This window comes from Protopterus annectens, chromosome 2.part0 (genome assembly GCF_019279795.1).
Source record: "Protopterus annectens isolate FY-2018-M chromosome 2.part0, PAN1.0, whole genome shotgun sequence".
NCBI classification, from domain to species: domain Eukaryota; kingdom Metazoa; phylum Chordata; order Ceratodontiformes; family Protopteridae; genus Protopterus; species Protopterus annectens.
In genome coordinates this window covers 187,732,415-187,756,257 of record NC_056728.1, presented here as the reverse complement: position 1 = coordinate 187,756,257, position 23,843 = coordinate 187,732,415, and the positions used below count along the sequence as shown (strand labels likewise).

Genomic DNA, 23,843 nt, shown 5'->3' with positions numbered 1-23,843 from the left:
CTGAAGTTGATATCTGCTGTTGATCAGTGTGCATCCATCTTGTAAATCATCATAATCCATGTTAAAATGTTTTTGAAAGGGGTAGTTACTCATTGGTATCAGTGCTTTGTTTTGAAAAATTAAGTCTTATTCCATTTGAACCAGCCCATCAGTCTGATTTGAAGATCAGAACATGGAAAACAGTTTTGCTAATTGCTTCCAACATCTGCAAGAAGTGTGAATGGGTTGCATGTTCTCATGATGGATCAATCTTTATCTTATTTTCCACAAAGCCAGTGTTTCTTTAAGAGCTAATCATCATTTTGTACTTAAAGTGGCATCTGAATTTACTTCAAGCTTTACTACCCATCTCCATGTCTTCTATACAGAGTCCAAAAATGAGTGAGAATGGATGATTTTTATTTTGTTCACAGAAAGCTCTACTCTCATAACATGACTAAAACCTTCAGAAACTGATCGGTTATTCATTTCTTATAAAAGCACTTGGTGCTCTCCCTTAGTAACACTCACAACATTGACCTCTCTCAATTAGTCATCTGAATTTTTAATAAAGAAGCAAATAATATTGGGGGAAAATGCTAAAGATGACAATAAAGGAAAGTTAGGGTCAATAGAACAATTAACTGTAATGGAAACAAGTTTGTGGAATAATCAACTGTTAAACTATATACATTAAAATTGCCAACTAGTAGGGGGCAGAGAGAAGAAAAGTGAAAAGAATGTTTGTGAGGTAAAATCACCTGGTAAAAAAGGACAACCTGTCTCAGAGCAGATTATATCCAAATGGTCATCACATGTTATTTCCTTTTGTTGTAACCAATGCAACAAGGGTCCAGGTGCAATCTACCAGGCCCTTGGCTTCATTAGTGGCTTTTTGGAAAGGAATAGATTCTGCAAATATTCTAGAAGCAGCAACTTACACTGATTATACATATCTTTTAGAAAGCACTACAAGCTAGAATCTTTTTCCAAGTCTAGAGCTGACTTATTTAGGAACATCTCCTTGTCATTATTACTGATGGTAGTGTAACCTTTTAGCTAAGGCTACTGCAGCAGTGATCAAGTGATGAATGTAATACTGTTGTGTTACTAAACTTACCATAATAGTAGATGTACAAATGATCACTGCTGCAGTAGTTGATCCTTCCATCCCATTTTTATTTTTGCATAATTTTTGTTACCAGGGTGGGGACTTGGATTTTTACTTACCTAGCATAGACCTTTCTCAGGGATGTAGCCTCCCCCCTTCATTGGTCAGGAAAACTCTGGAAGGCTTAGCATCCAAACCATTAATTTGCTTTAGCTTTGCTTGAACTGCCAAAGGCTTTGGGACATGTGGAAGGTGGCATTAAGCACTTTGGAAGCTGGCTGACTATTATATCTTGTGCATGATCTAACCAATATAGCTAAGGTTACTGCAGCAGTGGTCCTTGAAATATATACTTTTATGGTATGTTTCCTTCCACAACTGTATTTGATCTCCTGTACACTATTCAGTACTGTAGTTGTAGTTGGTTTAGCTTTGGATTTTTACTTTTTAGTAATTGCTTTTTTGGCAGCCAGTGGTATTAAACGTAGTAAGTGCTTACTATCTGAAGGCTATTTAGATCCTGTTTCCCACCTCAAAATAATCATTTCCTTGGTTACAGCTATATGTTCCCCCGACACTTCTGACAGAGTATTCTGTAGGGATTTTTTTTTTTAATTTGCAAGTCATTACAATCCCAGTTTACACGTTCCCATTTACCTCTCCCTCCCATCACACCTCTAGCATTTGCAGTCTACTTGAGCAATAATTCTCTGAAGTCTACTTGGAGTGTAAAATATATATGCTAATGCTTCCAAACAGAAATCCTAAATATTCTGCACTTTGTTGCATATTTAGGAGCCATATAAATGTACTCCCATTGTTGCTTTGTAAATTGATTTTTCAATATCTCTTCCCAATATTTTAAACCATAGCAGTATTTCTTGATATACAAACATTTACATGCATTTGTATTGTCCTCATGTTTGGTGTGCATTCTGTATGACAGCAGTGGTCCTTTCTAGTGTTTTCCTTTCTACAGTTCTTTCTAACTTGTGCACTTGGTGCTCTCCCTTAGTAACACTCACAATATTGACCTCTCTCAATTAGTCGTCTGAATTTTTAATAAAGAAGCAAATAATATTGGGGGGAAATGCTAAAGATGGCAATAAAGGAAAGTAGGTCAGTAGAACAGTTAACTGTAATGGAAACAAGTTTGTGGATTAATCAATTGTTAAACTATATGCATTAAAATTGCCAACTAGTAGGGGGCAGAGAGAAGAAAAGTGAAAAGAATGATTGTGAGGTAAAATCACCTGGTACCAGGCTATGGGTTGGAACCCATTCCTGTTTAATCCTGTTTTCTTTTTTCTTTTCTGGTTTATTTTACTCCTGTGTATATTGTATATTTTTCTTAAGAGTACGCTTCCCTTTCTTAAAAATCATACTATTGATACCATTTTTGCCAGTTAGATATTGGTAATCTCCCTTTTAATGAATCTGTTGTTCCTAATTTCTCTAATATCATTCAGCATTTGTGTTTTAGTAATGCTGACTTTTTGTTTTCCATCTTTTAGTTATTGCTTTTTTGGCAGTGATAAGTAACAAGAATATCAGAGCTTGAGTTTATTTAGGCTCCTTAAGTTTCTTCCAGTCAAGTAAAACGTATTCTTTTGTGAGGGTTAACTCCCCATTTGTTATAACATCAATGGTCTTATTTAGGCCCCTTAAGAGAGGCTGCAATTCTAGACCTTCCCAGGAAATGTGTGATCAGTTGCCTGTCTGTGTATTTTCACATCTCCAAAACAGACCCCGCACCATACACGACTTTTTACCAGTCTTATCAGGTGTGTAAAAATATCTATCTAAGCATCTCCACACAGAAAATCTAAATTTATGAGATTTTGTTTGGAGTTTGGGAGCCCAGTGCACCTCTCTCTCATTTCTGCTATACAGTAGACCTGTCCAAATTGTCACCCCATATTTTCCTCGTTTTATTATATAGTGAAATGTATTTTTCTCTCAGTGTTTTGTGAGCTTTACTAATCACCAGTTTTAGATTTGTTCCTTTTGTCCTTGCTTTGTGAAAAATAGAACTATGAGTTACCTAGCTTGTTGGCCCCTGCCTTCTTTTATTAGATGCTTTAAGTCCAATGTTATACCCATGTATGCCAGTCTGTACATCTCTTGCCACTGAAAATTTTGTTTGACTTGATCCCACGTCATGATCTTTTCTAGCATTATCTGGTCCCAAAATTTCTGTTGACTAGTTCACTGTAGACATATTTTCTTACACTTAATGAGAACAGAACAGTAACGCTTATAGGAGAGAGGCACTATTTCCAATATTTCATCCCATTTAGTGCAAAACAATTGCTTGACAAGTCTACCTACACAGCCCTGCCCATATACCACCCCTTGACTCTGCTTTTCCTGCATATTCCAAACATGTGTGGAATTCCCATCCATCTTTTGCCATACCCCAGGATCATTAATTCTCATCTTTATTCATTTATTTATTTATTTATTTTATTTTATTTTATTTCTAGTCCAGCTGGATAATTTCCATTTTCAGTGGAGGCCCGGGGAGAAAAGCTCCACAATTAAAACAAGGTTAAACATTTAAGCAACAATGCATACATTTTAGTGTAGTAGAAAATACAAAAAAAAACAAAAAACAAATAGCCTAAGCTATATATTCATTTTTAGAACAGTACAGTAATTTAATCATTTGAAATAGCAGGGAAAGATAGTGATTTTTACGTAGGGAGGTATGGCTGAAGAGTGAAGAAGTCATTTAGTCTGGATTGGTACAGGAGCAGAGCCAGAAGTTGTTAAGATGTAATAGAAGTTGTTTTTTGAAAAGTTGAAAGGAGTCTAGTGAGGTAATGTGTGGGGGGAGGTTATTCATAATCTACATTTTGGAGTAGCTGAAGTAGCCTAGGTTGTAGTGGCCTCATAACAGTCCTCTAAACTTCGCATTCCAAGCCCTCCTTGATCATTTGCTAAAATAATTTTTACAGTTGTCATTTTTTGAATATTTTCTAGTCTTTTATAACTTCCCTTGATTCTTATAGTTATACTGTGCAATATTGTATCTTCCCTACTTATCTCTTTTTTCAACAGCATCTTCTTTTCTAGACTCTTAACAGTGTATCAGAGCTGGCTGTTCGCTTAGCACTCCCATCTCCCTTTCCTTTTCCAATACTCTTATCAGTCCTTAGGGAGGCAGTCTCTAACCTGCATTCCCAAATTTTTCTTGGCCTCATCCCACTCTCTGTCTAGTTATTTGCTTTAAGTACCTTGGTTTCTTTTCTACTTTTCTCCAGTAAATTCCAGCTCCATGTTGCTTATTTTCTGTACCCCTACTTGCAGTCATCCCTACTGGCAAAATCTTCTTTCCCCATTCTAGTTAGCATTTTGATCTTGTGTCTGGAAGTTTTGCTGCTAAAAACCTTGCACGTACCCCCCCCCCCCAGATTTGTTAACAGTTGGTGTGTAGTTTTAGGGTTTGTATTACTCAGGGGGAGGTAACCTGATATATTTTTGGATCGCTTTCCAGAGCGAGAAGAATCCAATATGTCAGTTTACTGAGTAAACAAGTAGTTTATTTTATTGGACTGTGTCTAGTCATTGCTAGATGTTAGGGCTTCCATATGTGAGACTGCTGCTTAGCTAGCCTTTTGGAGTCCTCAGGATTGGTTTTGTACTCTGTCAGATTTAAGCATGGAAGTTTTTGCAATGATAGCTGACCCATTGTAATGAGTGAAGCTTGGGTAATAGAGGGATGAAGAGCATTTATGGGCATAGTCTGTTTTCCTTTGGGATGTGGGTGGCGATGTAGGAGGCGCATCTGATTCTGACACCTGCTTGGAGAGGAGAGGTATTGACAAGTGGTCAAGTATGGAGGCAGAAGTTTGGCACGTGTCCACTTGCTGTTTGACATGCAGCCAAGGCTGCCAGACGTCCCTATTTGAGTGGGATTGACCCGGCCCGAGTCCCGCACTTCTGGTTACAATCATGGCAAAACAACCCCTGCTTTGTTTTTTTTTTATTGTCTGTATGACGGTATACGAACCAATCAAAAAATCACAAAGCCGGAGCCACGTCTGTTTAATGCAGAACTGCCTGATGTTCTGCATTGAACAGAAGAGGCTCCATTGTGCAATTTTTTTTTTTTTTTTTTTATTGGTTCGTATACCAGCATATGGGCCAATCGAAAATTGCAAAATGGAGCTACTTCTGTTTAATGCAGAACTGTCTGATGTTCCACATTAAAGACCTTTTTTATTTTTTCAGTCCCTACCTGTCCCTTTTCAAATCTGACAACCCTTTTTTTATTGAATGTTGGAAGAAAAGTATTATGCAGATAAAGGTGAACCCAATTAGGCTCGGTTCATGGTTTTTTGCTTTAACTCATGAGCTGAACTTGTGCTCAGATTCTAAAAAGTGTTTCCTGTTCAATGATGCCCTTGTGTGGATTGTAACACCCGATGACAGAGATAACTGAGGGCAGCTTCAGAGAAGAAGCAATGGTGTGACTGTAATTTAGTGCACTTATGCACCCCTTAATGGAATGAGTTGATCTGTTGGGTAAGGTCGCATAATAAATACATTTAAAATATTAGGTTTGCAGGTATTCTTACTGCATATCGGTGCATTCAATATCACTTTTTGTGATTATGTAAGAGAGAGGTGTCTTATCAAATGTAAGCAAAAAAATGTCCAGCCTGCCAGCCAGTTCCATAGCATAGAGGAGTGAAGTCATTGCTGCAGCCAGGTAGCCCTTGCTGATTAGCAGTCTGGATTGTTATGTAGCTGAGGGGGATGACAAGACTGTGCCTATTCACATCTTTGGTAGGTTGGATATTAAGCATTCATGCAAGAGAGAAATCTCCCTGCTAGATTCCCCTGTGGGGAGCAGAAGAGATTCAGAGGCTCTTTTGGGTGAATGAGGCCTTTGATTACATCACTCACATAAAGGCCTGATGTCAGAGGGAGAAAAAAATAGATTTGACTGTCCACATGATCTTGTTCAGGGTCTGCTCATTGGAATACTGTTTCCACCATTACTAGTAACTCGCCTTTGTCCTTGGAAAAACGCTTAGAATGGGTTGGTTGCTCCAAGTGGTGAGCTGGGGATTACAGAAGACACCCCTTAAAGAGGGAACCAAAATAAAATAAAATAAATGAAAATTGACGCATTATCAGTAACTTTGAAATGGTATGTGAATGTAGCACTTCTTCTGTACTGTATTGCAGAAATTCCTAGCAAGTAATAAGAAATGTTTGCACAGAGAATTTTTCTGAAAGGGGAGGTTAGTTGATTTATCTTTGGATTGCTTTCCATAACGAGAAGAATTTAATGTGTTAGTTTACTGTGTAAAAAACATACAGATAAAAAGAGTTCATTTAATTTACTGTGTCTAGTCATTGTTTGATGCTGGAGGTTCTACATGTGAGACTGCTAGCCTTTTGGTGTCCACTGGATTGGTTCCGTACTGTGTCAGATTGAAGCATGCCTGTTTTTGCAATGACAGCTGACCTCTTATAACGATGCTTGGCTGATAGAGGGATGACAAGCATTTATGGGGGTACCGGAGAAGTGCACATCTGCATTAAGTTTGTTGTTCATTTATTCTTACATGCAAACCATTTAGGTTTACACAGTAGTAATTACTCTGGAATGTAAAGTAGAAAGTGAAGAGGAAAATGACAGATTCCCTTAAATGACATTGTTTTACACATTCTTTTAATTTACTATATGGGAAACATTTCTGTGAGTACTCACTATTTAACTAATAGTGTGATTTATTTTCTTAGCTAATATGTAACTATACCAGCACATTTAGTTTTAGTTTGATATTGTAGGGAAAAACTGTAGCATCATAGTAACAATACTGCAATGATGTTCTTCGTGTTTCACTGTTGCAGTCATCACATTTGTGTTATCTGCCTGCAAGTAGCCCTCAGTCGGCCTGAATACCAGAGTCTTGGGATTTCACCATCGGATGCTGGTGCTTCTTTCATGACGTCAGGACGTCATGAGTATAAAACATGCAGCCGACACCATTACATCAGTCTTTCTTGCTATGCAGTGTCCGAAGCAGAAGCAGTTTGCAAGTGCCGGTCGTCCGCCTCCTGAAATTTTCGTTTTTCGAGTTTCAGACCTGAAGTCTTCTAAAAGATAAGTTACCCCATTGGGGATCCTTTTTTCTTGCTCTAACCGATGTCAGAAAAAGTTAATAATTGTCTTGCCTGTGGAAAGCAAATACCTCACAGAGATTTTCATTCTTACAGTGTCATCTGTTTTAGGCCCAGACCACGATGTTCCTTGCTGCCTGTTCTGTGCCTTGTTCAACACCCAAACTATTCATTGTCTGGTTATTTTTGTCGCTAAATTCTTTCGTTGTCATTCTCCTTATTCCAAATTGGCTTCAATAAGCCATCCGGCTACTGATCTTCCGAAACAATGTAAGGATAAAGAGACAGACAGACCACATAGGCTGGTACTCCAGTGAGGCACCTTCGCAGCCCCTGATAACCCACTTCTACAGATTCGCAGGCCTCTGCTGAGACCCTTTCGGAGCCTGGTATGCCACGAGTTACTTCTTCGACTACAGAACCTGCGGATGCCTCTACCTTGGATGGGTCCGGAGCCGCTGTGCAGGCACTGGCTTCTGAGGGTGTATTCCAACCTTCTGATGTTCGTATTAAACTGACATCTTCGTTTTGACTAGGACTACCAAGTTTCTCAGGGCCAGAGTTTGCACTTCGCCTAGAAAACCAACGACCAAAGCGCATGCTCTAGCTCCCATGCCATGGAAACAAATGCTTAGAATGGCTGAAGACCTTATAACTTTAATTAGGGGAAGCCAGCCTTCCCCCTCTATAAGACAAAGGATTGATTTTCCCTTCTGATTCTACAGACCCGTGAGCCTGATGACTCTGATCCCCAAGACATTCCCTTGTCTACCTATGAGGATTCAGATGCAGAGGATTCCATCCCTTCTTCCTCCCCTCCAGAGGACTTTTCTTTTGGTGAAACCTTGCATACCTTAAGAGAGCATTTCCGCTGAGAATGCCAGGACTATCCACAGTCCAAAAAGAGACTCAGAGAATTTTTAGACTTGCCTCAGCACAGGCATCTAACTATAACCCCTGTTCTGGAGATTGCAGATGATGTCTTCTTGGAATCCAACCTTACCCCTGATAACTTGCCTCCAGCGGCCAGGAATCCTGACAGGTACTATAGAGTACCTGACTCCCACAAGTTTTTCTTTAAGAATTCTACTGCGGATCCAGAGACCATTTCCCAGGGACCTAAGGGCATTAAGGCTACAATAGCCAAAAGCCCTAACCCTACGGACAGGGATTCTAGGGCTTTAGACAGATGGGGTAAGAAGATATACACCTCTGCTACTGTGTCCATCAGGGCTTTAAATTGCCAGTTTCATATGCTAAAGTATCAGCAACGTATTATGGAGCTAATTAAAAAGAAAATTATGTTGATTCCTGATTGTGCAGAACATAAAGATTTACAAGAGTTAATGCATTCTGCTAACCAAGTTGGAAAACATACTTTGCAATGTGGTTTTGATGCATTAGAAGCATCTTTCAGGGCTGCTATCACTGGGTCTGTTCTTAGAAGGCATGCTTGGCTTAAGGAACATATCTTGCCAGACTATGTCAAAGCAAAATTACTAGATGCACCACTAAGTCAAGAATGCCTGTTTGGCAATAAAGCAGAAGTCGTCCTCAAAAAGATGGAGGAAAAAGCTAAATCTATGCAAACTGTTAAGTATTTCCTACAGGTACAGCCACCTAGATTCAGTAGGCATTGGCCTTCTAAAAACTGGTCCTTCCCAGTCACTCCCAGACCTTCTCAGTCCAAACCCAGGGGCAGCATAAAACCACGATTACAATCTCAGGGCATGCACAGATCTAAGCAATGGAGTGCTCCCACTTCTAAAATAGGGAGTAGCCAACATCCTATGGCAAAATTTCACAATGACTTATCCTTAATTCTTCCAAGCCTTGCCCAAGTACTTGCACCCTTAGGAGGAAAACTTGCCCTGCATGCAAAAAACTGGGACTACATCATCCAGGACAGATGGGTCTTGAACATTGTATCCCAGGGATACAGATTCTAGTTCCACTCACTGCCAACCCCAAGCAGATGGCCAGACCTCCCCCCAAACCAGTGGGCAGAGGCAGAAAAGCAAGTACTTTCTCTTCTCAGTATCAAGGCTATTCGACCTGTCCCAGCAGGGTATAGGGGACAAGGTTTCTATTCCAGACTGTTTCAGGTACCCAGGAAAGAAAACTCTTGGCGCCCTATCCTGGATCTGTCTAGTCTCAACCCCATCCTGGTGGTTCCAAGGTTCAAGATGCTTACTCCAACAGCTGCTTCCTGTGCTAGCCAAGGACTCCTGGCTAGCCACCCTAGACTTAAAAGAAGCTTATCTGCACATCCCCATAAGGGAATCTTGCAGGAAATACCTACGTTTCAGAGCAGGCTCTATGCATTATCAGTTTTCTGCACTTCCCTTTGGCTTATCTACTGCACCCAGGGTATTCACAAAATGCCTAGTTCCAGCCATTGCTTATTGCAGGCAGAGAAAAATTAAAATTTGCACATACTTGCATGATTGCCTGATTCAGGCGGACAATCAAGAATTGCTACTCCAGCACCTGACATTTGTAGAGAGACTTCTGAGTTCACTGGGGTACACCACCAACAAAAAGAAATCCCATCAGGTACCCAGCCAACAGATTGTATTCCTGGGAGCAAGCTTGAACACACCTTCCCAGATCGCATTCCTCACTCCAGAAAAACAAATGTATTTGACAAACTATTTCAATCTACTGGCCACCAAAACCCAGCTATCTGCAAGAAAAATACTGTAAGCCCTAGGGTTCATGGCCTCTTGCATTCTACTAATTCCATATGCAAGACTGCATATGAGAAAACTTCAGTGGTACTTTCTCAGGACGTGGAAACAATGTTTCCTATCATTCCTTGCCTAAGGGCAGAGTTTCTTTGGTGGGCAGAGGCCTGCTACCGCAACAAAAGACTCCCTTTCACTCTACCCCCTGCCGTCCAAACCCTAACAACAGACGCATCAGACTATGCATAGGGGGCTCACATGGCAGGACAAAGGTATTCAAGACAAATGGAGCCCAAAGCAAATAAACCTGCATATCTATCAAAAAGAAATGTTAGCTGTACAGAATGCTCTGACAGCCTTCAAACGCCTTATTCTTCCAGGGCAACTATTGATAAAGACAGACAACACCACAGTTATGTGGTACATAATCTCAATTCCTGCCAGGCAAACTAAATTCACTGGCAGACAACTTAAGCAGAAATCTAATGGACCCACACGACTGGAAACGGGAACCCAAATCATTCAAGCTGCTGATCCACAGTTTGGGGCGGGGGCACCAGAGGTGAACCTCTTCGCTTTCCCTCAGAGTTTTCAATTGAACAAATATTGCACCAGAACTCCCCAAGCATGAAAAGTGGATGCTCTGTCCTTTACATGGCAAAACCTCTCAATCTATGCCTTTCCCCCTCTGCCCCTCCTCTCGAAGGTTCTACTAAGGATCAAACAGGACAAGCCAAAGACTATCCAGATTGCACCAGACTGGCCATGCCAGCACTGGTACCCACCTTTGTGGAGTCTAACAGTACTGCCACCTTGGCACCTGCCTCAGTGCTGTTCCAGCAGAAGGGCCAGATTTTGCATCCTCAGTTACAAACCCTAAACCTAACAGCCTGGTTCATCCCCTGAACACTCAGTAAACAGGCTGGTTGTCATCCTGGAGGCAGAAATGCCTACTACTAGAAAATCCTATTCAGAAAAGTGGAAAAGATACTGCTCTTGGAGCCAGTCTCAAGAAATGGACACTAATGTGCCCAGCTTACCTCATATACTAGATTACTTAACAGAAATGTTCCACAAAGGCCTATCCCTCTCTTCAGTTAAGATTCCTACCTCTGCCATCTCAGCTCATTATAATACTGAGCCACCCATCTTCTCTCATCCTCTGAACAAAGTTTTTGAGAGGAGCCAAAAAATGTATGACCCCCTCCCCAGGAGAGCTCCCACTCCAACATGGGACCTTAGTTTTGTATTGGAAAAACTCACGCTTCCACCCTTTTAACCTGCTGCTTCAGCAGAGTTAAAATTCCTCTTCTGGAAAACAGCTTTACTTCTAGCCATCACTTCAGCAAGAAGAGTGTCTGAATTGCAGGCCCTTATGGCCATGGAACCCTTCATTATCTTTCATGCGGACAGGGTTCCCTCATGACTAACCCATCATTTATGCCAGAGGAGGTATCTAGGGTGGCTTTAAACCAATCCATTAATTTGCCAACCTTTTTCCCTAAGCCTCAGAATACAGGGGAAAGGGTCCTGCACTCCCTGGACGTGCACAAGCAGCTTAGGTTCTATCTGGACAGGACTAAACCTTTCTGAAAATCTGACCAGCTGCTAGTCAGTTTTGTTACAGGGGCAGAGGGCAAACCATTTCTGCATGGATAGCACACTGCATCCATTACTGTTGCAAACATCATATGAAACCTGCCCCACAGGGGATCAGAACACATTTCACTAGGGCTACGTCAACCTCTACAGCATTTCTCAGGGGAGTCCCTGCCAGGGACATCTTGGAAGCTGCAACTTGGAGCCCTCTACTCACCATCACCAAGCATTACCACTTGCCTATCTTTTCTAAATCCAGAGCTGGATTTGCTACAGCAGTTTTACAGGGCCGGCTTGCCAGCCCTAATGCTTCTTGACTGCCTCCACCCATCCTCAGCTTTGGGAATCAACCCAAATGTGATGACTGCAACAGTGAAACATGAAGAACATAGTACAGTTGTGTACACTTACCATAAATGTAGATGTTCGAGTGTATTCACTGTTGCAGTCCTGTTTACCCTCCCTCCAGCCCCCTGACTTCTCTTTACTTCTTCCTATCTTGTTTGGCATACCTTATATCATTGGTATTTGCTTTTTGCTGCGGGTGTTCCACACCATGTAATTGCTTCCTGTTTAGGGGGCTCCTGATATCTGGGGCAAGAAAAACTGATGTAATGGCGTCAGCTGCATGTTTTGTACCCATGACGTCCTGCTGTCATGGAAGAAGCACCAGCATCCAACGCAGAAATCCCAAGACTCTGGTATTCAGGCCGACTGAGGGCTACCTACAGGCAGATAACCCAAATGTGATGACAGCAACAGTGAATACGCTCTAACACCTACATTTATGGTAAGTGTACACAACTGTACTTTTTGTATGCCTGCTAACTTATGTGCACTTTGATATATATAATTTTATTTCCCCTGGGGTGATCCTGAGAATAGTCCTCTTGGGTAGTGCTGTACCCCATTTCTGTAAATTAGTGCTTACTTCCTTTCTGTAAAGATAATTTAGAAAGTAAGATAATAAAATTGTAAGCAACATGAAAAATGAAGGCTGACCTAAAGGCGTTCACTGCAAAGTTGAACTGTAAATGTTCTTTTGTTGCACAGGGTACTGGTAAAGCTATATCCTATTTGGGAGGCCATAGCAAAGGGAATTTGCTAAATCAATGACTGCAGTGCACAGGCTGGTGTGTGACCAGAGACTTAGAAAACTCTGATTTTTGCATTAAAAAGTAGAAGTGTGTGTGTGTGTGGGGGGGTGATTTGAACACACAAATTTAGGGTGGGTGTGAGAGAACGGGAGAAAGGGACACTGGCAACAGAAATTAGATTTTGTTTTTTTAATTAAAGTTGAGAAAGGATTGATTCCCGGAGGGCATGGTAAGAGCCTGGATTACATTTATTGAGACAGTTGTACGGTATGATCCACCAGAGGAGATCAAGTTTGCTTGAAAGAGTAAAGGGACCAGAGTATAGGAGGGGCAAGTGTTTTGAGTATTAACAGCAACTGTGTTTGTGTGTTGGCATAAATGTTAGAGATAAAAATGAGTCCAGGCTTATACAAGGTGAGATGCAAAACAGACCCCTTTGCCAGCATCAACCTGTAAGAGCTAGCCTATAACAGGGTCCAAGAATTAGATGCATTTATTATCCTAGAAGTGGTGCCTCTGTTATGAAAGAATGCTAATGGAGATCATCTGCCAGCTTAACATTTTGGCTAATACAACTGCATTCAAGATGTATTGCATATAGCAGACTGATTTGCTGTCTTACTCAATAATTGTAGAATAAAATACACATTCTGTAGTGCTGTCACATGAAATGTTAATTTCATCTTCCTTGTTTCTTTGTAGAGTCTAGGCAATGAAAAGCCTCCAGAGACTGTAAAGAGGTCCCCACTGCACCAAGAGACTAACCTTGCTAATTTTTCATACCGCTTCTCAATGTACAACATCAATGGTAAGGAATCCACAATCTCTTGAATGATCTTCAGCAGATGGTACGTACATTACATTTGGTATTTGCACTTGGAATGAAAATGCTCATTGCGGTTTTCTTTCTAAGTTCGTAGATATAAGAAGCTACACCAAAAAATATTATAGCTTAGAAAAGTGTATGTAGTAGCATTTGTTATAGTAAATAGTATTGTTAAGTACATAATGCCTTCAGTAAAAATAATTGGGTACTATTATTTTTTTCACTATAAAATCAGGGCATGAGTAGTAGGTTAGACATAGTACCTTAAAAGTGCAACAGTAACTGTAGAAGCACCATGGGCAACAGTGTGATAAGAAATTGTAATCCAAAGATGCAATATGCTTAGATTGTCCTCATGTGAAGTACTGGTAATTTAAGAGGTCTGTAATGGTGAGAAGCCAGAACATTTGCATTTGAGCACTGGCATGCTTGTTCTTGTATGCAGGATGGTAAATGTATTATTTCAGGTAGAGACATGATTTTATTGGCAGCAGTTATACACAGAAAATGCACACTGATATATGTTTCTGTTCAGCCAGTCCTTCAGTGCTACAGTAGAAAATCTGCAGTTCAGAAGTTTTCACCACTGATTATGTACTATAGACAAAGACAGTACAGTTAAGTGTGCTTACAATTTAGGTTCCATACTATCTCTAATCACAGTTGGTTGTTTCATTGTATATGCAGTCTGTGTGCTGATGTTCTGGTATGTAAGAAACATAATAGTGGTATGTTTTTCACACCTTTATTAAATTCTCACTTAAAACCTAGGCAAACATAGGCTCCTGTATTAGTACTAGGCTAACTGCCCTTGTGGGCCATTTTAAGCCTAACCAATTACCCCATGTGAGAATCAAACCCTTCACCTTGTTTTTGTAACGTAAACACTTTAACCATTATGCCAACTTCCCACCAGAATCATAGGAGGGTACTAGGCTATTTGCCCTGAGGCCCTTATAAGCCTAGCCAAGAGTATAGTCCATGCATAGAAAAATCAGCACCCGATGCCCCTGTCCAACAGGGACACGGGTGGAATCCCTGGAATGTATTTTCTGTTTCCCATCCAGTTATCCAGGTTGCACTTAAAAAGGGGTGAAGAGGTACTCTGCTTGACGTGGGAAGTAAAAATGGTTTTAAGTTGTTTTAAAGTTGAAAATGAAATAGTTTATTTATATGATATAATTTATTTATAAAGTTTTTTAAAAAACATGTTTATGGGTTTTGTAATGTATTTTAAAGAACTTTAATCACTTTCCATAGCTCTTTTCACACTATGTGTTGACTGTAATGAATATTGCTGGTTTTATGATATTGAAAGACTGAACAATTTTGTTTAATTGATTGCTTGATTTTATTGGCTTTCTATGTATTTTGGAGGGAATAAATACATTAATCTGTCTATCCACATCTAATGAAGTTTTTAAATAAAAACTCTGTATTGTAATGTGTCTGCGTTCATATACTTATGTTTGTTATTAAACTAGATTAGCTGTTCTTTGGTGGCTGGTTTGGATTTTTCTTTGGTACCTTGGACTGGATTACAAGTGTATTTTGGTACCTGTTGTCATTTTCTTGTGTTTTTTTTTTTTTTTTAATAATGCAGGGATGTTATGACCTCCTTGTCCCTGGATGAGATAGAATTAATTATGAGGTGAGCCATGTAGAAAGCTTTCTGTACAATGCAAGCAACATGATGGTCAAAAGTCAGGTTGCTATCAGTCTGGGTGCCCAAATCCCTCACAACTGACTGCATGCTTAGGATGTTGTTGTTAATGTGATAATTTGTGGGGACATCACTCAAATCTCCCCAAAGGGAATGATGATGCATTTTTTGTATTCAGCTTGAGGCGATGTTTCTGGCACCAGTTATTTGTTTGGGTGAAACCCTCTTGGAGGATGTCCACATCACTAGGGGAATTGATGACAGCTCCCAGCTTGCAGTCATCTGCAAACTTGGTCAGCCATAGCCCACTGGTTTTGGCCTGCACCTCAGAAAAGTATATCCCAAATAAGAGGCCCCAAGACTGAACCCTGGGGTATGCCACTTGATACGGGTCTACTGCTTGAGGTGGCTTACCCTATTTTGACTAAGTGGGTTCTGTCAGTGAGCCAGTTAGCTACTCATCTGGTAACATACGGATTGATGCCTAATTGAGAGAATGTATCTATTAGGACCAAGTGGGGAATAGTGTCGAAGGCTTTGGCCAGGTCAGTGTAGGCGGTGTTCACTGTCTTCCCCTCATCCATGACTTTGGTGACTGTCTCAAAAAAGTTGACCAGATTTAACGGGCATGACCTCCCCCTGATGAAGGCAAACTGTGTGGGATCAAGTTTTTTATGGTTGTCAATGTCCTTGTTAATGAGGTCCATGATAATCCGTTCCATGGCCCTGCAGATCAGGCTAGTTAGGCTGATGGGTCTGTAATTTCCTGGATCAGTGGACGTTCCACCTTTGTGTAAAGGAATGACAGTGGCTGTCCTCCACTCAGCTGGGACAAAGCCGGTACTCGGGCTTTGGTTGAATAGGGAGCCTAATGATGCTGCAAGTTCCTGCCTGAGTTCATGTAGGATGCAGCCTGGGATGTTATTGGGTCCCATGGAAGCTGTATTTTTTGCCTTTGAGAGAGCAGTGATGACCTGATCCCTAGATATAAAGGGAAGGGGGCAGGTACTGGGAATGTCCTGATTTACTGATGGGGGGGGGGGGCAGAGGGGTGAAATTTTCACTGAATTTGTCAGCCAACAAGTTTGCTTATAGCTGCAGCATTTATATATGTGGTATCATACTTCCGCAGTAGTGCAGCAGTAGCATTGTTGCCTCACAGCAAGAGGTTCTCCTGTTCAGTTCTCGGCTTGGGTTGGGAGTGCCTTCTGTTTGGAGTCTGCATGTCCTCCCCGCGGTCGAGTGGGCGTTCGAAAGACATGCGTTGAATGGGTGTGCCTTTGTTGAAGGTTGGGCGTCGGACTGGCAACTCGACACCATAAAAACCAACTGCCAATCATCAGCGGACTAGATTTCCGCTGTGGCGACCCCTAACCGGGAAAAGCCGAAAGACAAACAACATTTATATATGTGGTATCCTTGACCACTTGTGAACAGATCTGAGTGCTACCTTTGAGATTACGGACATATGTCAAAAAGGCCTTATGATTGTCTCTAGCAGATGTGGCCAATTGGACTCGAAGTTTGCTTTGGAGGATTTCACTAGTGCTCTTATTTGCCTTTTTAAGGCTAAGGAGAGATTGCTTCCAATTGGGCACCTGCTCCTTCTTGGTCCTGGACAGCAGTTTTTTTTCTTTTGTTATAGAGTTTATTTATTGCAGATGTCCACCAGCCAGGTTTACTCTTCCTTGTGGAGGATGATTTAGTCCTGTCAGGTTTTCCTGATTTCATGTGTCTATATAAATGTTCGTATAGTAATTTGGTATAGTTTTGGATACTGGTGCCATTTCCTAGGGAGGGGGCTGTGAAACTGTTTATACCATCCCTCAGGGGGCTGTAATCAGCTTTGGAAAAGTTTTTTTTTTTTACCCTAGCTAGAGGGGGAGTCAGGGGAGATGGTGACTTTGAATGTGATCGCTTTATGGTCTGATCTTACAAGGGAGGATGATACTGCAGGGATGCTGCAGTGGTTACTCATGCTGGCTTAGTACCAAGTCCAAGATATTATCACCTGTTGTGGGAGTATCGACTAGCTGTTCCAAAGAATTTGCATTGACAAAATCAAGGAATCTCTTGGCATTTTTATTCTGGCATGAGTAGTTCTTCCAGTCTGTGTTTGGGTAGTTAGTCACCCAGGATCAGGGTAAAGGGTTAAAGCTAGAAAGATTCAAAGAGGTCTAGATAGGCAGTTTGGGCATCTTGGGTTAGATTTGGGGGCCGGTAGCTAGCTATGATTTGTATAGGGGTCTTATTAATTGTTAACTGCACCTGGAGTGTCTCCGGTGCGTCATACTATTTGACCCACCTGGAGGTGTGTATGTCTTTAATATATATTGAAACTCCACCTCCTTTGGCTTTAGTACCCACAGTTTGGGGCCTGAATATATGACATAATGAGTAGCCAGGTATGGCTTGGGTGCTCTCTGCAGCTTTGACCCAGGTTTCTGTGACTGCGCAGATGTCAGTATTTTCCAGGGTTAAGAATGCTTGCAGTGAGTGCAGTTTCATGTTTAGACTCTTAGCATTTAGCAGCACGACCCTTAATTTAGATTTTTTTGAAATATTTATGTTGGTAGTTTTAACCTCATATAACTTTTTCTAAAAAAGGCACAATGGGGGAGGCAAGTGCCTTTGTCAGAAGCTTGAAGCCCAAGTGAGACAGATGCAGGCCATCTCTGGCAAAGCCTCGTGGTCTGTCTATCATATCTTCTCAGGCTGTCAGGTACTAGATCCCCCTGGAATGACACCAGAAACTAAGCCAATTGTTTGTCAGTCATTTTCTGTTTGTATTGAGGCTTCATTCTGGGTGACGGTAAAATGTTGCTTAAGGCTAGGGACATACCTGCCTGGGACACATCTTCAGCGAGTTCAATCATGTCTCATTTCATATAGTCCAAGGAGGTACGTCTGAAGTCATTCACACCAACATGGACTGTGACAGAGTGATAACAGTACCTGTTGAGAGATTTGAGTGCGTGTGTGATATGGTGGATTCTGGCCCCGACAGACAACTAACATTGACTTTCTCCTTATCCAACCTGGTGAGAGGCACATCTGTGTGTCTCAATGGAGTCCCCTGTGAGTTAATATGTTGGGTTTATGGTTAAGCCTTCGTGGTTGTGAGAGAAGTGTGTGAACTATGCATGGTATGCGCTGTGGAGGGCTGTGAAGATCACGTGTGTTTTTGCCTTAGAGGTCTCCTTTATTTGAGTATGTTTTTGTTGAGGACCTCCACATATGTGTCTGTTGTGTAGGTGTGGTGGATGGTGTTTGAGGTGTACTGATTGTGTTGACAACCTTCTTAGTGCCAGATATACTGGCTTGTGAGGCAGAGAGCATGGACTCTAGGTTCCTAATGTAATTGCATCTCTCGCAAATTGTGTTCCTAGGTGGTTGTCTGTGTACATAAGACAGTTGCTACACTCTCTCAGGATGCCCATATCAACCAGACTGGCAGAAAAAAACTATAGGAAATTGTCCATCCATATTTTTCAGAATCTGAGAAGAGAAGGCCAGGGAGAGCTAAGGGGTTAGCCTAAAGCCCAAGTGCTTAAACCAAAACTAAGAGATTTAGAATAACACAATTTAAACAGGCTATAAACAAGCAGTAACAAATGCAACAGAAAAGATGCAACTGAACACTTTAGAGAACAAGCCGTAGCAAGTAGCAGAAAAGCAAGATGAAGTAATGGGAGCAGGTGGAGGAAACACAAATACAGTAAAAGAAGCTGAATGAACTGTTTCAGTCATAGAAAAGAAAACAAACCATGCTAACATGTTACCAGTTACATATATTATACAGCACATGTTCTTTAACATGAGTCTATCCTTTTATCATCTTCTCTTTCGGCTGTTCCCATTAGGGGTTGCCACAGCAGATCATCTGTTTCCATTTCTTCCTGTCCTCTGCAGTTTGCTCTGTCACACCAACCACCTACATGTCCTCTCTCACCACATCCATAAACCTTATGTTAGGCCTTCCTCTTTTCCTCTTACCTGGCAGCTCCATCCTTATCATCCTTTTCCCAGTATACCCAGCATCTCTCCTCAGCACGTCCAAACCAACGCAGTCTCACTCTCTGACTTTGTATCCAAACTGTCCAACCTGAGCTGAACCTCTAATATACTGATTCTTAATCCTGTCCATCTTTGTCACACCCAGAGCAAATCTTAACATCTTTAACTCTGCCACCTTCAGCTCTGACTCCTGCCTTCTTGTCAATGCCACCATCTCCAACCCATACAACATAGCTGGTCTCACTACCCTCTTGTAGACCCTCCCTTTCCCTCTTGCTGGTACCCGTCTGTCACAAATCTCTCCTGACACTTTTCTCCACCCGTTTTACCGTGCCTTTACTCTCTTCTTCACCTCTCTTCCACACTCACCATTACTCTGAACTGTTTATCCCAAGTACTTACACTTATCCACCTTCGCCAACTCTGTTCCTTGCATCCTCACTATTCCTTTATCCTCCCTCTCATTCACACACACATATTCTGTCTTAGTCCTGCTGACCGTCATTCGTCTCCTCTCTAGAGCATATCTCCACCTCTCCAGGGTCTCCTCAACCTGGTCCCTACACTCACTACATATGACAATGTCATCTGCAAACATCATATTCATTGGGGCCTCCTGTCTGATCTCGTCTGTCAACCTGTCTATCACCATTGCAAATAAGAAAGTGCTCAGGGCTGATCCTTGATGTAATCCCACCTCCACCTTAAATGCATCTGTCACTTCCACTGCAGACCTCACCCCTGTCACACTACCTTCGTACATATCCTGTACCACTCTTACATACTTCTCTGCCACTGCTGACTTCCTCATACAGTACCACAACTCTTCTCTAGGTACCCTATCATATGCTTTCTCCAAGTCCACAAAGACACAATGCAACTCCTTCTGACCTTCTCTATATTTCTCTACCAACACACTCAGAGCAAACATCGCATCTGTAGTGATCTTTCCCGGCATGAAACCATACTGCTGATCACTAATCATCACCTCCCTTCTTAACCTAGCTTCCACTACTCTTTCCCATAACTTCAAGCTGTGACTGATCAGTTTTATCCCTCTGTAGTTACTACAGGTCTGCACATCTCCCTTATTCTTAAAAATAGGTACCAAAACACTTTTTCTCCACTCCTAAGGCATCCTCTGACTTACCAAGATTTCATTAAACAATCTGGTTAAAAACTCTACTGCCATTTCTCCTAAGCACCTCCATGCTTCCACTGGTATGTCATCTGGACCAACAGCCTTTCCATTCTTCATCCTCTTCATAGCTGTCCTTACTTCTTCCTTGCTAATCTGTTTCACTATCCCCACATCATCCAACCTTCTCTCTCTCTCATTCTCTTCATTCATCAGCCCCTCAAAGTACTCTCTCCTTCTGCTCAACACACTCCTCTCGCTTGTGAGTATGTTTCCCTCACTATCCTTCATCACCCTTACCTGCTGCACATCTTTCCCAGCTCGGTCCCTCTGTCTAGCCAATTGGTACAGGTCCTTTTCTCACTCTTTAGTGTACAACCTTTCATACAACTCTCCATATGCCTTATCCTTAGCCTTCGCCACATCTCTCTGCCATGCTCCTCATCTCCTTATACTCCTGTCTACTTTCTTCATCTATCTGACAATCCCATTTCTTCTTTGCCAGCGTCTATCCTTTTATAAATTACTAAATTCCTGCATTCCCTTAATCCTCACTCCTTCAGAACATTGTTCCACATATATTCTTCCCACAATTTCCATTTATTTCTATGTAATTTGCAGCTTCCCTTTTTTGAAGATCCCCCTTCCAGATGTTCATCGTGCATACAGCTGCAGTCATTACAGATGGGTTATCCTGCCGTCAGGCGGGTCCTCGGTCGGCCGAATTCCAAAGTCTAGGTCCGGCGTCGGTTGTCGTCGCTTCTTCCCTGACGTCAGTGTGGCAGGGGTATAAAAGAGGCAGCCAACGCCATTTTCTTCAGTCTTTCTTGCCGCACGGTGCCCAAAGAAGAAGCAGTTCGCAAGTGCCGGTCGGCCAGCTCCTGAGATTTACGAAAGTATTTCAGCCGAAGTCTTCTTTAAAGCTAAGTACCCGTTGGAAACTTTTCTTGCCTCAGACCGATGTCAGACAAAGTTAATAATTGCATTTCTTGTGGGAAGCAAATACCGCATAAGGATTTTCACTCTTTCTGTATACCTTGCTTAGGGCCAGACCACGACGTCTCGGCCTGCCGATTTTGTGCTAGGTTCAACAAGCGCACTATTAAGCGCCGGGCGGAGTTCGCCCTTCATTATTTTGGCAAAAAATGTAATTATATCATGTCGTCGGATACACCGACGCCAGTTTTAAGCAAAAGACGCAAAGACAAGGACCGACATCCGAGGTTTGCACCAAGTACTGAGACCACGCTTAGGCCGACTACCGGTTCTCTGGTTCTCAGCGAGGCGCCTACGCAGCCCCTGACTACCGATGAAACTATTTTTCCGGTGACTTCAGTACCCGAGGTCACAGGCTCCTCGGTTTCCATTCCCACTGCAGATACCGACGCCACTCTTGGCGGGGAAACTGAAAATTTAGTGAGGCCCTCCATTTCTGAAGGCATTTTCAGGCCTACCACCTTCTCTGTTAAATCCCTCACTAAATCTAAAGCTGCCATCAAAACTAAAAAACAGGGTCCTCAGACCTCCTCTCAAGGCCCCATGCCTAAAAAACAGATGCTTAAAATGGCTGAGGATTTGATAACTCTCATCAGGGGTTCTCAACCCCCCTCTGACAAAAGACCCAGACTGGAGGAAGACTACCCTTCCTCAGACCAGGCTTCTATTACCTCAGACCATTCTGAGGACCAGGATTATGCCTATTCCCCTTTTGAAGACTCTGATGCTGAGGAGTCTATTCCCCCGGTCTCCCCCCTGAGGACTACTCTTTTGGGGAAACCCTGCATACATTGAGGGAGCACTTCCACTGGGAAGGCTAAGATTACTCAGATTCCAAGAAAAGGCTCATGGAATTTTTACTGCTCCCCCAGCATAGGCCCTTGGCTATCCCTCCTGTTTTAGATATTTTGGATGATGTGTATGCAGAAGCCAGTCTTAATCCAGATTCTTTACCTCCAGCCCCTGTTAAACCAGACAGGTATTACCGGGTTCCTGATTCTCACCAGTTCCTTTACAAAACCATACTGCTGACCCAGAAACAATTTCACAGGGTCCCAAGGGAATAAAGGCCTCGACTGCTAAAAACCCTTTACCTTCAGAGAGAGATTCCAGAGCATTAGAAAGGTGGGGGGAAAAGGTGTATACATCTGCCACTTTAACCATGAGGGCATTAAACTGTCAATTTCATATGTTAAAGTACCAACAGTTTTTGTTATCTCAGCTGAAAAGCAAACTGACACAAACAGAACAACCAGATTTGAAAGAGTTGCAGGATTTGTTGCATGGAGCAGAGCAAGTGGGTAAACATACCTTGCAGTGTGGTTTTGATGCTCTAGAGGCCTCATGTAGAGCTGCTGTCACGGGGTCTGTCATACGTAGGCATGCTTGGCTCAAAGAGCCAACCTTACCAGATCATGTCAAAGCACAGTTGTTAGATACACCACTTCAAAAAGATGCATTGTTTGGTGTTAAAGCTGAGGAGGTACTAAAGAAAATGGAGGAAAAAGCCAAATCTATGCAAACAGTGAAAGATTTCTTGCAGGTGCAACCTCCACGCTTCAGCAGAAACTGGCCTTCAAAAAATTGGTCCTTTCCAGCCATGGACAGACCTCAAAGGGGCAGATACAGATGCCCAAGGGGTAGAGGACAACCTCAGGGATCTTACAGAGCTAGACAGTGGCAAGCACCAACCCCAAGAGGTGGAGAAGACAGATCACAGTCATTTAGAAAACAGACACAATGACTTCCCCCTATGCCTGCCAAACAAAGCTAAAATGGCAGCACCTTTGGGCGGAAAACTGGCAATCTGAAGTAGGAACTTCATTTGTCAGCAACCTTTGGGATACGGATCCGAACTCGGATCCGAGCCGGCAACTTCTATCATAGCATAGATCCGAGCTCCTAGCTCCTCCCCTTACCCATAATCCCCTGCCTACCCTGACTGACCTCAGATCTAGTTTGCCGCTCTTCAAGCAACAGCTAGATTCCAGAGCTCTTGGCGCTTTTGTGAGGAAAAAGTTTTCTTTCTTCTTTTCTGATTGAGTGATTGTGTGTGCGTGGTGGGTGTATCCTTAACACTAAACTTATTATTATTTTAGCTTCTCAGCTTAAATTTTAATTTAAAATATTCCTCCCTCCCCCGCTGGTTGTAGCGTGTGTGTGTGACTTGAATGTTAGGGGCCTAGTGAGTGTGCTTTACTTTAGTAATGTCGGAGATCCCTAAAGCCATTTTTTTCGAAATGCACCGAGTGTGGTCACAAGCTTTCACCGGCTGATGGCCACACTCGGTGCGTTAGGTGCCTTGGGGTTGAACACCTCTCTTCGGGTTGCGCGATTTGCGCGGCGTTCAACCCCAGGGCACTCGAGGATCGAAGGTCGAAGCTGGTTCTGGCGGGACTTTTACCCCCAGACTCTGCTTCGGCCTCCGGTGCGTGCCCGCCTCCCCGGTAGCGGTCACTCCTGCCTCCCTTCCTCCGACTGGGACTCAACCTCCCGCTTCGGCTCTGGAGGATAGGGAGTCCAGGAAAGAGAAGCGGCGGGAGAAGGACCTTAAGCGGCGGGCCGAGGACTCTTCATCGGCCCCGCTCG

General features: G+C 42.4%; 1 protein-coding gene across 3 annotated transcripts in view; it reads left to right on the top strand.

Annotated features, from left to right (window-relative positions):
* RAPH1 (Ras association (RalGDS/AF-6) and pleckstrin homology domains 1) overlaps positions 1 to 23,843 on the top strand; it is a 2,904,638-nt gene that overhangs the window by 1,375,058 nt on the left and 1,505,737 nt on the right. For all 3 annotated transcript variants that reach the window (XM_044060647.1, XM_044060646.1, XM_044060645.1), the window contains exon 4: positions 13,317 to 13,422. In XM_044060647.1, coding sequence (XP_043916582.1) covers positions 13,317 to 13,422 — 106 coding nt within the window. The remainder of the gene's footprint in view (positions 1 to 13,316; positions 13,423 to 23,843) is intronic.